Source organism: Saccopteryx bilineata, chromosome 6 (assembly GCF_036850765.1).
Source record: "Saccopteryx bilineata isolate mSacBil1 chromosome 6, mSacBil1_pri_phased_curated, whole genome shotgun sequence".
NCBI classification, from domain to species: domain Eukaryota; kingdom Metazoa; phylum Chordata; class Mammalia; order Chiroptera; family Emballonuridae; genus Saccopteryx; species Saccopteryx bilineata.
The window spans coordinates 162,110,767-162,126,536 of NC_089495.1; the positions used below are offsets into that span (position 1 = coordinate 162,110,767).

At 45.2% G+C, this 15,770-nt stretch overlaps 1 protein-coding gene across 1 annotated transcript; it reads right to left on the reverse strand.

Moving 5' to 3' along the window:
- Positions 1 to 1,577: 1,577 nt before the first annotated feature.
- On the reverse strand, positions 1,578 to 14,576 carry LOC136308130 (CMRF35-like molecule 5). Its single transcript, XM_066235324.1, has 3 exons — positions 14,435 to 14,576; positions 5,859 to 6,197; positions 1,578 to 2,083 (listed from the first exon to the last, which is right to left on the reverse strand). The coding sequence occupies exons 1-3, from the start codon at positions 14,472 to 14,474 to the stop codon at positions 1,905 to 1,907; spliced, it is 558 nt and encodes a 185-aa protein (XP_066091421.1). The 5' UTR covers positions 14,475 to 14,576; the 3' UTR covers positions 1,578 to 1,904.
- Between the last annotated feature and the right edge of the window lie 1,194 nt (positions 14,577 to 15,770).

Consider the following 15,770-nt stretch of genomic DNA (forward strand, 5'->3'; position numbering starts at 1 on the left):
AGAAATGAGCTGCCACACAGGACCCCTCTTCCCAGCTCTACATCTGCCCAGGTCGTAGGCTCTAATAACCTATTGAGGACAAGCCTGGGACCCCAGCCTGGGCAACCCCTTTGAAAGGGACAGTAATGCTGCTCATAGGCTAAGCCTTCAGGCCCAGCTACCCTCTGAAAGCTAATCTGCTGGGCCAGGCCCTTTCTCCTATACCTCCCTCTTGCTTTCCCCTTCCCCTCATGCAGCTTGGCCACATTTTTGCTTTCTTGGTTTGTTGGGTGTTTCTTTGTTTGCTTTGACTTGTGCTATATTCTTGCCCAGAAAGCTCACCCCACCTTCTTCGCTGCCTGCTTAAAACGTCCTCAGCTTTCAAGTGTCAGATCTAATGTCACATCTTGGAAAGCTTCAGATGCCACATCTAGTAGGGGCTTATATTTGCTCTGACCCTTTGTCCCATGGATTGACACCGGTCCCTGAGGGTCTTTATGTTCCCTTGTTTATCCTTATTCATCTGTAAGCTCTGTGACAGACCCTCAACCTGATGTCCGTTGGGTCCCCTCCCCCATCATCTTCTACACTCCTCCACATATCTGGACCTCCCTCATGAGATCTTTCTTATTTTCTCCCTCAGTCAGTTGAGACCTCACACAGCTTGTAAATATCTCTGAAGCTTTACAAGCAGGGACGTGAGTCTAGAGTCCCCCTGTTAGTCTCAGAGGTACAGGAGGAGCGTGAAGTCCCCCGAAGTAGAATACAACTGGTTCATCACCTTTCTGCTAAATCTAATACAGTAATCAGTTCAAGGTCACTCACCCCAAGTCAGAGATGAGTGTGGAGCCAAAGTCAGGGGTCTCAGGGAGGAGGAGCTCCTGCTGTGTTAAGCAGGAATCTGGGAGACTCAGGGATTTCTGTCCAGGTGTCCCGTGTCTCCCTCCATACCTCGTGAGTTAGGATTTAGGAGTAACTTTCTCTTTGAAAATGCCAAAGAGTCTCATACAGCCCCAGAGATTCCATGGGAGTCTCCACTGCTGTGTGACTGTCAGACTTGTCTTGTGCCGAGGAGGGCAGAGCTGGTGCCACCAATGCCCAGGATAAGTACATTGTATTTCTACCCTTAAAACCAAGCTGAGAGTCTCCTGCTCTGAGAAGCTAAGACAGTAATCTTCTTTTGATCTTCCACACATATGCCTGTACACATACTCCCCCTTTTCATACACATGCTCTCGGGTTCATTGTTCCAGGAAAGAGAAGGGACCCTGAACCCGTTATTCCCCACCACAGTGACCTCAGGGTGCACAGGGAAGAGCGCTTACCTGGACCACTGGTCACTTTACCTTGGACCCTAGGGTCAGCTCCAGTTCTGTCCATCCCACAGCTGTAAGTGTTTGCTTCAGTCAGTCCGAGCTCTGACATGGTGTATGGAGAAGCAGAGCTGGTATACTGAGTTGAGACGATGCAGATTGCATCCTGCTGAGTGATGGGGCACAAGCCACCCACACGGAGCAGCAAGGAGCTCCCTCAGCAGCCCAGCTCCCACTCTGGAGAAGTGAAAGCTAAAGAGTTTCAATATATCCACACAAAGGAGGTAGAGTCACAGGATTTATTGTTTACAGATCTGCAAATGCGGGTGGTGAAGAAGCAGCAATCCTCTGTCCCAGGTCACAAGGGAGCAGGAGACAGAGCAGAGGGTCGCAAGCACCTATTACTTATAAGGTGGTGAGGGTGACGGTCTTTAACTTTTCATGGGTTCAACTTATGTGGTTATTTTTAAAGGTGCCCTAGGAAAAGTAAACAGGATGTTATGGAAGTGACCTTTAGCTCAAGTCTATCTAAATGGCCAGATTCTGGGTGTGAGCAGGGTTGTCATACGGTAAAACCTCCAAGCAGCAACTCTTTCGAACAGACTTGGTTTTCTAATTCTGCATGGCCACGGTGAACGTGCGTTTCTCCTGATCGATGTATGCACGGCTCTTCTTTGCCTGCTTTGATCCAGTGGTCTGAACAAGGACGGTGCAGCTACTCCCATCAGCTTCTCCACACCACTGCTTCATGTAGGCCTCCCACCTCGGACCATAGTGACACCGTGCAGCCACTTGCTCAAGATGAAAGTGGAAGAAAGGAAATAATGTAGAAAATGACAAAATTGAGTAAAGTAGAAAGTAAATATAGAGAAAATCAACAAAGCCAACAAGTGTTTAAGAAAGAGAAATAGAAAAGCCCAAGCAAAATACTTATAATAGAGACACAATTAAATAACCCATGTCGGGAGTGGAAAGGGGACATCATTACAGACCCTGCACATATTAAACAGATAAAAGGACATAAGATAATAATTGAAAAGATAATAAAAGGATATTATATCAATGAAGTTGAAATTCAAGATGGAATAACAAATTCCTAGGAACAATACTAAAATGAACATAAAAAGAAATACAAAACACAAATAATCTTACCACAAGGTAAATGAATCAAATCTATTATTAAAAACCTCCCCAAAACAAAATTCCAGGCTGATACAGTTTTAATAACAATTTTACTAAACATTTAAGAAAGGAATGGCTATTTATACAAAAAATAAAAATTGAGAGGTTCTGGCCAGTTGACTCAGTGGTAGAGCATTGATCTGGCATGTGGAATCCCAGGTTCAATTCTTAGTCTGGGCACACAGGAGAAGTGACCACCTGCTTCTCCTCCCCTCCTCCCTTCTCTCTCACTTTCTCTTCCTCTCTTGCAGCCAGAGCTCGACTGATTTGAGCATGTAGGCCCCAGATGCTGAGGATGGCTCCATGAAGTCTCTGCTACAGGTGCTAAAAATAGCTCATTTGCGAGCATCTAGCCCCAAATGGGTAGAGTATCGGCCCTAGATTGGGGTTGCTGGGTAGTTCCCAGTCAAGGCGCATACAGGAAGAGTGTCTCTCTATCTCCTCTCCTCTCATTTAAATTTAAAAATAATTTTTTTAAAAAACATAAAGAAGATGCAACTCCCAAATCCAATGAATGAGACTAGCATAACCCTGATGCCAAAATCTGTCAAGGGCAAAGCAAGAAGGAAATGTATGGACAAGTGTAAGGTTTGAATTCAGGGTGACTTTTAAACTAGAGCTCTCTTTAAAACTAGAATTCCGTTCACCTAATTTCTTAGCCAGACTCAGTGCAGCACGTTCCCACCGTCCTACCCAACTGTGACGTTGTAGTAATTGGCTTGCTGTTCTCTTGTTCTCTTGTTTAATGGCTTCCTGGCCTTCATTTTAAAACCTAACAAGAAGTTTATCTTTGCAAAAGTCAAGAAAAGGAACCTGAAAATTAAAGGAGTTTAAATCACAATAAGTGTTCATAAAAGCCTAGCTACAGGTCCTATGTTGGGCACTGTTTTCTGATAAGCAGTCTTCTAAGGCAGTGGTCCCCAACCGTTTTTGGGCCACGGACAGGTTTAATGTCAGAAAATATTTTCATGGACTGGCCTTTAATGTGGGACGGATAAATGTATCACGTGACCGAGACAAGCGTCAAGAGTAAGTCTTGGATATAACAGAGGGAATCTGTCATTTTTTAAAAGTAAAACATCAGCCCTGGCCGGTTGGCTCAGTGGTAGAGCGTCGGCCTGGCGTGCAGAAGTCCCGGGTTCGATTCCCAGCCAGGGCACACAGGAGAAGCACCCATCTGCTTCTCACCCCTCCCCCTCTCCTTTCTCTCTGTCTCTCTCTCCCCCTCCTGCAGTGAGGCTCCATTGGAGCAAAGATGGCCCGGGCGCTGGGGATGGCTGCTTGGCCTCTGCCCCAGGCGCTGGAGTGGCTCGGGTTAAGACAGAGAGACACTCCGGAGGGGCAGAGCATCGCCCCCTGGTGGGAAGAGCATCACCCCCTGGTGGGCGTGCCGAATGGATCCCGGTTGGGCGCATGCGGGAGTCTGTCTGACTGTCTCTTCCCGTTTCCAGCTTCAGAAAAATACAAAAAAATAAAAATAAAAAAATAAAAATAAATAAAAAAAGTAGAGACAGGGATTGAATCTTTAAAAAATAAATAAACAAAATAAATCATCATTCAGACTTAAATAGAAATAGAACGAAAATAATGTAAGTTATTTATTCTTTCTCTGCAGACTGGTACCAAATGGCCCACAGACCGGTATGGCCCAACCCAAACTCTCCCCCCAGACCCCCCTCCCCCGTCTCATTCCAAAGCCAGTGAACACCAGTGGGAGGAGGGAGGGGGGACTGGCCTGCTTGAAGCCTCGGCCTGCCTGGCCAGCCTGGGACCTTGTGAACTAGCACAGGCCTCCTTTAGACAGTTGAGCCCGGAGATAAACCATTTGGAGAAACCGTGGCGCCTCTTCAATCCACGTACAAAAAATATATACTACTTTGTATCTATAGAGCAGGGGTCAGGAACCTATGGCTCACGAGCCAGATGTGGCTCTTCTGATGGCTGTATCGGGCTCACAGACAAATCTTTAATAAAAAAAATAATAACGTTAAAAATATAAAACATTCTCATGTATTACAATCTATTCATTTCCTACCACTCATGTTCATGGTTGCGGGTGGCTAGAGCCAATCACAGCTGTCCTCTGGGACAACACCAAATTTTTATTGGATAATGCCTAATGTACACGGGTCGTTGTATTGCTCTCACAGAATTACATTTTAAAATATGTGGCGTTCATGGCTCTTTCAGCCAACAAGGTTTCTACCCCTGCTATAGAGGCAGTGACGTCAGCCGCTTTTTCCAAGACCCCTGACTAAACTATGAATACCCTACTCCAACCCTCCCTGGGGCCGACATTTCATATGAGTCCATCTCAGCACACTTGCACCCATGTGTTTTAAACAAACAATCTTTTTGGAACACACCAGCCTTGTGTTTTCAGCTTAGCTCTCCCCAGTACTCAGTACCCATAAACCCTGGAAGGGCTCTAGCCTGTCAGCTATCTCATACAAGATAAGGCAGTCCAGACCTGGAGTTCTCTCCAGGTCAGACCTAGTCAGGGGTTTATACCAACATGCCAGTTGCCAAGAGAAGCTGTAAGGAGGCTTTCCCTTGTACCAGTGGACTGGCCAGCTACAGCTTTAACTTAATACAAGTATCACCCATGAACAAAACCACGGAAGTCTAAAACAAAAACTCAGCGAGCTGAGTCCAGAGATATATAAAAAGGATAATACTCTCAGCAGGTTTGGTTTATGCCAAGAATACAAAATTGTTTGACCATTACCAAATCAATAAGTGTAATGAATATACCACATTAACAAAGTGAAAAAAGAATAATCATATGATTATTTGAATAGACACAAAAGAAAGGATTTGATAGAATTAGATAGTCCTTTGACATGGAGAGCTTTCCAGAGCTCAAGAGGTAACCCCAGCTGACTGTGCTGATCCTCTTTACCCCTGAGGTGGGATATGGAACAACAGATGAGAACAGCGGCTACAAAGTCCCAGCCCCAAACTCCATGAGTAGCAGAAACATCTTGGCACCAAGGTCCCAGGAAAGCATTGGCAGGAATTGAGATCTCTGGGTCATATGGTAGGTCTCCTCAGCCATGGCCTAAAATTGAGACCACCACTGTGATTTCTATGGACAACAGATTTAAAAACTGGGCTGTTTAGAGAAAGTAAGTGTGTCCAGAAAGGATTAGTCTCATCCTGGAGGAGGCCCTGGGAACTCAAGGACTTCTAAGAGAAGCCCTGCCCCTCCCAACTCCATGATCATTCAGTGTTTCATGAGACCTCAGGACTTAACCACCCGCTGTGACAGATCACTCTGAGTGAGTACAGTTACTAGAGAAGGGAAGACAGGGACCAGGATAGAGCAGACCCTGAAGAGACACAGCCCCCACCCACACACACACACACACACAATACTCTTACCTGTATCAACTGTCACTTTTACTTGGATCCCATGGTCAGCAGTAATTCCGGCTCTCTCAATCCCACACCAGTAGGCGCCTGTATCCTCTTGCCTCAGCTTCTCCATGGTGACAGTGATCACGTGGCTTCTCTGATCGTCCCTGATGGACACACGGTCCTTCTTCATTACCCCCTCTGTCCCAGTGGTTATAACAATAATCTCGCAGTTACTCCACTCAGCTCCTCGACACCACCACTTCCTGTAGGTCTCCCACCCTGGGTCATAGTGACACTGCACAGTCAGCGAGCTCTGTTCTAGACCACGCACTTCTTCTGGACCCGTGATTTCGTATGATGAGCCTGGAAAACACAAATTCATGTACCTCTCACCCCCACCCCGAGGGCAGGGCCACAGCCTCCTGCACTGTGAGCGCTCCAATCAGTCCAAGGGCCTGATGCGTGGAACAGAGTCGAGGTAGGAACCCACCTTCCACAGCACAGATCTTTTATCCTTCAAATGTCCACAGGGTCAGAGCCACCACGAAGATCTCCTAAGGGAACAGCTACAGATCTCACAGGAATCAGTGAGGACACCGAGCAGTAACAGCTTCTGGCAACTCCCTTCCTGCCCCTCCCTGTGGCCCATAAACCTTCGTGTTTCCAACAACATCTTCTTGCGACATCTCTGTGTGACCCTGGTTCTAGGAGGAAAGAGTAGAAGGCACATTTCACAGGAGTGTGAGTGCTGCCTGACCTGTGCTGATGACCTCAGGAGGTCTGCCTGAAGCGCCACCTCTCCTGGCTGTGCTAGGCTGTTCCTGATGGTTCTAATGGTTCTAGTGGTTCCATAGTAAACACCCTGGCTGGAGAGCCTTTGACACTGACCAAACCACTGATGCCAGCTATACAACCCACATTGCACAGATCCTGTTTTTTCCATTGACTAGTTTCGATTTCCTTGTCAAAAGGTCAGTATGTGACACCCTGGCCAGCTGGCTCAGCAGTAGAGCATTGGCCTGGCATGTAGAAGTCCTGGGTTCGATTCCCAGTCAGTACACAGAGAAGAAGCGACCATCTGCTTCTCCACCCCTCCCTTCTTTTCTTTTTCTCTCTTACTCTCCAATAGCCATGGCTCAAATGGTTTGAGCAAGTTGGCACTGGGTGCTGAGGATGGCTCCATGACCTCACCTTAAGAGCTAAATAGCTTGGTTGCCAAGCAACCTCCCTAGTGGACTTGCCAGGTGGATCCCTGTCAGGGCACATGCAGGAGTCTGTTTCTCTGTCACCTGCCTCTCAATAATAATAATAATAATAATAATAATGTCAATATGTGAGTTAATTATGGATTTTTCTTTCTCTTCCCTTGATCCATGTGTCTATCGTTAGGCCAATCCACACTGTCCAGACTACCGTTGCTTTGCAGGAAGGCAGGACTCATTGAGTAAAGCAGCATTTTGTTATCATATGTGTCTTCTGGTGCTTTCTTTTATTATGTCATCTTTGAAAGATTCATGATATGGAGAAACGTTTATTATATGAGAAACAACCCTTCAAGCAAAATGAAAAATGACAACTGTCACCTGGCCTCTCTGACAGACTCTGGGAAGCAGTGAGGCCCTCGGCAACCTGCAGAGCCTGTGACCCTGCAGAGACATAGCCCCGCTTCTGCACCAGCCCACTGTCCCTGTGTAAGTGGCGCCCTGTGGTTTCAGGTCTTTTCATTTTTCTAGAGGAGCAGAAATCTAGATTTTGTGAGGCACCTCTCAATTCGAAGCCACTGGCTTCACTATATACAAGAATAAAGTCAAAATGAACTGAAGACTTATATGTAAGACTCAAAACCATAAAACCTGTAGAAGAAAACAGTGGCAGTGAAATCTCTAACATATCTCACAGCAATATTTTTTCTGATCTATCTCCTTGGGCAAAGGAAAAAGAAAAAATAAACAAATGGGACTACATCAAACCAAAAAGCTGTGTTTTGTATTTTTTTGTATTTATCCAAAGTTTGAAGCATGGGGGCGGCAGGCAGACAGACTCCCTCATGTACCCAACTGGGATTCACCTGGCATTCCCAGCAGTGGGTGATGCTCTGCCCATCTGGGCCATTGCTCTGCTGCAACCAGAGCCATTCTAGCACCTGAGGCAGTGGCATGGAGCCATCCTCAGCGCCCAGGCCAACTTTGCTCCCATGGAGCCCTGGCTGTGGGAGGGAGAGAGAGACAGAGAGAAAGGAGAGGGGGAAGGGTAGAGAAGTAGATGGGCACTTCTCCTTTGTGCTCTGGCAGGAAATAGAACCTAGAACTTCCACAGGCCGGGCCAATGCTTTACCATTGAGCCAAATAGCTAGGGCCAAACTAAAAAGTTTTTGCCCAGCAAAGGAAACCATCAATAAAATGAAAAGACAACCCACTAAAAGGGAGAACATATTTGCCAATGAACATCTGATAAGAATTTAAAAACCAAACTTTATAAAGAACTCATACAACTCACTACAAAAAAAAAAATCCAATTTAAAAACGAACAAAGGCCCCTGGCTGGTGGCACAGTGCATAGAGCATTATCTTAGAGCTCTGAGGACACCCGTTAGGTCCTGGAGTAGCCAGCTTGAGCCTGGGGTCACCAGCTTGATCCCTAGGGCACCAGCTTAACCCCTGAGGCTTCTGGATTGAGCCTGATCAGGGCACATATGAGAAGAAATCAAGGGCACAACTAAGTGGAACAACACTAAGTTGATATTCCCTCTCTCTCTCTTTCCTTTCCTCTCTCTCTCTCTCTCTCTCTCTCTCCTTTTCTGTCTCTCTCTCAAAAAAGATAATTATAAAGAATAGACACTTCTCCAAAGAGTACACAGTGATTGCCAATAGACAAATGAAAATGATGATCAACATTGTTAATCATTAGATAAATGTAAATTAAAACCACATGTCAGAATGGCTATCATTAATAAATCAACAAGTAGCAAGTATTGGTGAGGATATGAAGAAAAGGGAACCCTCGTGCATCATTGGTGGAAATGCAGATGGGTGCAACCACTATGGAAAAAGTATTGAAGGCCCTCAAAAAATTAAAAATGGAACTGCCTTATGACCCAGCAGTTCCACTTCTGGGTGTATATTTGAAAAAATACAAAACTTTAATTTGAAACAATTTAGGTACTCTTATGTTCATTGCAGTATTATTTACAATAGCTAAGTTATGGAATCAACCTAATGCCCACCAATAGACATGTGTATAAAAAAGCTTTGTTACATATATAAAATGAAATATTACTCAGACATAAAAAAGAATGAAATCTTAAAAAAAAAAAAAGAATGAAATCTTACCATTTGCAACAGCATGGATGGATCTAGAAGGTATTGTGCTAAGTGAAAAAAGTGAGCAAGAGAAAGACAAATGCCATATAATATCATTTATATGTGGCATCTAAAGGACAATGTAAACAAACAAAACAGAAAGACTCATATGCACAGAAAAAGACTGATGGTTAGCAGAGGGGAGGGGGTTGGGACCAGGTGGAAATGATGAAGGGATTGAGAAGTACAGATTGGTAGTTAGAGAATAAATCGTGGGGATGCAAAGCACAGCACAGGGAACATAGTCACTAATACTGTAAAAACTATGGACAGTGCTAGGGGGGTACTAGAAATATTGTTGGGAACACTTCTCAAAGTTTATGGTTGTCTAACCACTATGCTGTCCACCTGAAACTAACACAAAATAACATTGAGTGTCAGCTGTAATGAAAAAAATAAATACATTTTAAAAATAAATGAAAATTTAAAAAAGAAAACACTAGCTTAATTAGAAGCAACAGCAACAAACACGACACCGGCCACGCCATCCCTGGTACCACTGGACCTGGAACCACATATGTGACTGGACCTAGGACCCCTCATGCCGCTGGACCTGGGACCCAGTGTGCATTTGGACCTGGAGTCCCCGTGTGCCGCTGGAGTGCATCAGGGCCCAGCTCCAGGTGTCCATTCAAAAGGAGGGCTCTTGTGGTTTTCTTTGTGCTCTGTCAAGGTTTGATATTAGAGATGTGCTCATTTCACAGAATTTATCTGACAGATTTCCGTCACTTTCATTCTCTGAGATCAGAACATAATACAGCAAAGAAAATTTTGTTCCCATAGAATGCTAAGAAGTTATGTACAAAACTATCTGGCAAATTCTTTGCTTACTTAAAAACTTATTTTCATGCCTTAGATGGTTGGCTTAGTGGTAGAGCATTGGCCCCGCGTGTGTGGAAGTCCTGGATTCGATTCCCAGTCAGGAACACAGGAAAAGTGACCATCTGCTTCTCCACCCCTCCCCCTTCTCATATCTCTCTCTCTCTCTCTCTCTCTCTCTCTCTCTCTCTCCCCTTTCTACAGTCATGTCTAAATTGACTCAAGCAAAGTTGGCTTCAGGCACTGAGCATAGCTCTGTGGCCTCTGCCTCGGGTTCTAAAAAAATGGCTTCATTCCCCGAGCAATGGAGCAATGGCCCCACATGGGCAGAGCATCGCCCCTTAGTGGGCTTCCAGGTGGATCCTGGTGGGGGCACTTGTGGGAGTTTGTCTCTTTGCCCCTGCTCCTCTCACTAAAATAAAATTTAAAAAAATTTTTTTTTCTCCATGAATACTGACCTATTCAAGTTTTTCTTTTCAGATTTTATTTATTCATCTTTTGACAGAGGAGAGAGAGAGAGAGAGAGAGAGAAGGGGGGAGGAGCAGGAAGCATCAACTCCCATATGTGCCTTGACCAGGCAAGCCCAGGGATTGAACCAGCAAACTCAGCATTCCAGGTCGATGCTTTATCCACTGCACCACTACAGGTCAGACCTTTTTAAGTTTTTTAATTGTTCTTGAATCAAGTCTATTCTTTTGCTTGGTGTTTTCCAGAAAGGAATCTATTTAACAGAACATGGAGTTCTGCAATTATAAAATAGCTTTTTACAATTAAAATGTCCATAGCTGTTCTAATTACCCGTTTTAAATGTGTGCCCTGACTCATTTTTATTGGTTACATATACCACAAGATTTCTTGTTTCCCAATAAATAAATAGATTTAACTCTATCAAAAACAAAACTAGCAAGGTATTTTTAATCACATATATAACAGCTACACATATAATTCATATATAACATATAATCATATATATAACATATAATTCATATATAACATATATATTTATATAATCTATAGATTATATGAATGAACAAACAGATGAGAATTTTTAATAAAATAAAGATGAGTAACAAGGAAGGACCTGTCCTGCCAGATTTTAAAACAGAATCTGGCCATAATGAAAAAACCAGCTTAGAAATCTAGCAAGAATAGATAAACATCAACAGAACAGAGTCCACAGCCTAAAACAACCTAGTCTATTTAAGAAGCTCCCATAAACCACAGAAGATTAAAACAATGAGAGGAGAAGAGATAGATTAGGATATAAACGTTGCTGGATGCAGTAACCTCTCTGCCTGCTCCATCAGATAAATTCAGGGAGAGGAAGGAGGTCAGCAAAATATAGCAAATCAGTTTTAAACTAGAAGAAATTAGAAGGGAATCTTTATAAAATTTCTGAATGAAAGAGAGAACATTCTAAACTGAAAATTAATGGAAGACACCACACAAGAAGTCAATAAAGTTGACTATAGACAAATGTAACACTTGGACACAGCAATAATAATAATAAAATACTAAATGTAAAAAGGCTTTTTTTTAAAAGACTTTATTTATTTATTTATTTATTTTAGAGAGGAGAGAGGGAGAGAGAAGGGAGACGTAAGGGGGGAGGAACAGAAAGCATCAACTCCCATACATGCCTTGACCAGGCAAGCCCAGGGTTTGAACCAGCGATCTCAGCATTCCAAGTCAACGCTTTATCCACTGCGCCACCACAGGTCAGGCTGTAGGGAGGCTTCTAAAAGCAGGAAAGGCAAGAAAAAGTCTCCAGGAAGAATAAACCTGGTCAACAACTGGATGTTAGTCCAGTGTGACTCATTTTGGATTTCCAGCGTCCAGAACTGTAACAGAATAAATTTGTGCTGTTTTTTTATTATCACAATGGGGAAAGAATGCTACTGGCACTCAGTAGGTAGAAGCCAAGGATGCTGCTAAGCAGCTATAGTGCACAGGATACCCCCACAACAAAGAATGGTCTGGTGCAAAGTGTTAACTGTGCCAAGCTTGAGAAACCCTACCCTCAAGCAAGCATAGGGGTACGGGGAGAAAATTCTCCCCGTGGACAAAGCTTCAAGCAGGGCACCCGACTACAAACTGGGCCTGAAAGGGCAGGTGGCCAGAGGAACCAGGTTGCTCAGGTTCCTGGGCAGTAGATCATGCACATCTGGATGACCAGGGAAGCTGACATTGTTCACAGCCTGAATGTCCAATAAGAGTTTTCTCAAGAGCTGGGTTTCCATCTGAAGCTGCTCCAGTTCTGAAAGGTCTCTGAGAAACTCCCACCGATTGTCTCCAGTCTACATCACACAGTAAGTTCCCCAGGAGCTTGACAGGAAGCCGCTCAGAACCTCTTGTTTGCACATGCACCCTGCAATGCCTCCTGAGAATAATGGCTGCTCTTCCACATTCTATTCCATTTCCATTCATAATTCCCAACCCACAGAGGGGAAGTGATTTGGAGAAGTGTGATATTGGATTTTTGTCTGTCAGGTAGAAGAGGACTTAGAAAGGTGTGGTAGTGGTGTCAAATTGACAATGGATGAACTGTTCACCTCACCTTATCAACTGTGCATTCATACTGTTATGTTGCCCCAAATTTGTATGTTTAGGCGTTGACCGCCAATGTGATGGTATTTAAAGATGGGGTCTTCAGGAGGTCATTAGAGTTAGATGAGGTTGTTAAGGTGGGAATGTCAAGATGAGATTAGTGCCTTTTTTTATTTTATTTTATTTATTTATTTATTTATTTATTTATTTATTTTTCTGAAGTTGGAAACGGGGAGGCAGTCAGACAGACTCCTGCATGTGCCCTACTGGGATCCACCCAGCATGCCCACCAGGGGGCGATGCTCTGCCCATCTAGGACATAGCTCTGCCGAAATCAGAGCCATTCTAGTGCCTGAGGCAGAGGCCACAGAGCCATCCTCAGCACCTGGGCTAACTTTGCTCCAATGGAGCCTCGGCTGAGGGAGGGGAAGAGAGAGACAGAGAGGAAGGAGAGGGGGAGGGGTGGAGAAGCAGATGGGAGCTTCTCCTGTGTGCCCTGGCCAGGAATCGAACCCAGGACTCCCGCATGCCAGGCCAATGCTCTACCACTGAGCCAATCGGCCAAGGCCAGATTAGTGCCTTTTTAAGAAGAGACACCAATGAGCTCGCTCTACTCTGTCTCTCTACCCGCCCCTCCCCCCTTGCATATGCACGAAGTGGAAGTCACAGTGAGAATGCAGCTGCCTGTAAGCCAGGAAGAAAACTTCCACCAGCAACTGAATGAGTCTGCACCCTGATCTTGATCCCCATAGCCTTCAAAACTGTGAGAAAATACATTTCTATTGTTTAAGCTAACTAGTTACACTATTTTGTCATTATAACTAATAACCACATATACCTCTTTTATCCATATGAAAATCCAAATAAAAAAATAATAAGATGAAGAAATGATGACATCGGATCATTTACAACAAAATGGTGGGATCTTGATAACATTATACTGAGTGAAATAAGTAAATCAGAAAAAAAAACAAGAACTGCAGAATTCCATACATTGGTGGGACATAAAAACGAGACTAAGAGACATAGACAAGAGTGTGGTGGTTACAGGGGCAGGGGGAGGGAAGGAGGGAGAGGGGGAAGGGGTGGGGGAGGAGTCCAAAGAAAACTAGTTAGAAGGTGACTGAGGACAATCTGACTTCCGGTAATGGGTATGCAAAAGAATTGAATGACAAGATAACCTGGACATGTTTTCTTTGAATATATGTACCCTGATTTATTGATGTCACCCCATTAAAATAAAAATTATTTATAATAAATAAATAAACACATACACACACACACAAAATAATAATATGCACATTTCCCCAATCAGAGTTGTGTCTCTTGCATATATGATGAATGAGGCAATGGATAAATGGGGTCATTTTATTTTCCATGATGACTTCTTTCCCAGAAAAGATTCTCTCGGTGTCCCACTTCAAATCTTGATCTCTGGTTTCTCAGTCGCTCACCAGGAGAAGGACCCCTCAGCTGGGGCAGCCATGTGGTCCTGCCCCCCTGGATCTGTCCTCGCTGGGCATCAAGCTCCAGCCATTCCCAAGGACTTAACATTCAGCTCAGAAACAGACACCTTCTAACCTGTTCTTTCCTCCCTGTGACACCGCTCTACATGTCCCCATTATCACACTGACCACACGCAACTACGGTCTGGTCTTTGGATCCTCTGGAGCAAAAACTGAGGCACATTCAAGAGTCTCTCTGAATCCCCACCTCTCATTTAATAATAAAAAAAAACACACAAAAAAATAATGTATCAGGAAGATGAACCAGCCCTGCTATTTTTCCTGATGTGTCCCATTCCCTCAGGACAGACCCTCTCTCTACTGCCCAGCCTCAGTCACTCCAGCTCCTGAAGCCCGAGCTCCACTCACCTGGGGTGATGAGAAGAAGCAGAGGTAGTAGCAGCCACATGGTCCTGCCTGCCTGCGTCTCACCCTGGTGACCATTAAATGCCAGTATCCTCCAGGGGTTTGAACAGAGCCCAGAGACAACCTGCCTAGGATTTGTCAAAATCATTGAGTTTTGGTTCTCTCATCTACTTCCCTTAGTTTTCTGATTTATTTACTTCCTAGTTTTATTTAGGCGAAGACAAGCTGTGTCATCACTAACAAGTGTGTGACTGATGTGTCTGTCTTCAATGATTTGGGGAAGCCCTACCCTGGTGTGAGGGGCTGAGGAGGGGGCTGCCCTCAGCACAGGGCAGGACGTGCAGCATGGCCGCGGAGGGGAGCTGGATGTGCTGGATTTGCTTTTTGCGAAGGATTCAGCGCTCAGGGCTGGCACCCAGCCTGGCTCTAGAAACAGCCGCATTCTCAACCTCTCTCCAGGCAGCCCCACTGCGGGGCATCTCAGACCCCCATCCTGCCCTGGGCCATTGTCCCTCCCTGAGCCTGACCCCCATTCCTCCCTCAGGACAACTTTTTCCCAGGTCCTCAGTCACTGTGAAGCAGACACCTTTCCCCTTCAGCCTCATTTTATCCCAGATGTTTTCTTCCCCAATTCTTTGAATATTTCTCGGCTGTGGGCTCTTGACAAACTCCCTGCGCCAGGGACACTGCTTATTCTAAGGGCCTCCTAAGCGACATTTCCTCACCTGTTCTCTTCCCTTAGAAGTTCTCTCCCTCCTTCTCTACCACCTGTTCCCTCTCCTCCCTCTCAGAATCAATTCTGTCGTCCATTTTTTTTTTTTTTTCATTTTTCTGAAGCTGGAAACAGGGAGAGACAGTCACACAGACTCCCGCATGCGCCCGACCGGGATCCACCTGGCACGCCCACCAGGGGGCGACGCTCTGCCCACCAGGGGGTGATGCTCTGCCCATCCTGGGCGTCGCCATGTTGCGACCAGAGCCACTATAGCGCCTGAGGCAGAGGCCACAGAGCCATCCCCAGCGCCCGGGCCATCTTTGCTCCAATGGAGCCTTGGCTGCGGGAGGGGAAGAGAGAGACAGAGAGGAAAGCGCGCGGAGGGGTGGAGAAGCAAATTGGCGCTTCTCCTGTGTGCCCTGGCCGGTAATCGAACCCGGGTTCTCCGCACGCTAGGCGGACGCTCTACTGCTGGGCCAACTGGCCAGGGCCCGTCCATTTTTAAGAAATGTATTTCCAGCTGTTGGCAGGCATAGGGAAGCCTTTGACTCAAGGTGTGCGGTACTTAGACTGTATCCCTAACCCCCAGTCTGGCCCTCTGTATGGCCCTGCACATGTTTCTGG

Coding starts and splice junctions, on each gene's coding strand:
- LOC136308130 (XM_066235324.1), bottom strand. CDS start 14,474: ATGTGGCTGCTACTACCTCTGCTTCTTCTCATCACCCCAG. Junction 6,198..14,434: donor GCTTCTTCTCATCACCCCAG/GTGAGTGGAGCT, acceptor TGTGTTTTCCAG/GCTCATCATACGAAATCACG. Junction 2,084..5,858: donor AAAAGTGACAGTTGATACAG/GTAAGAGTATTG, acceptor ATCTTGAGCAAG/TGGCTGCACGGTGTCACTAT.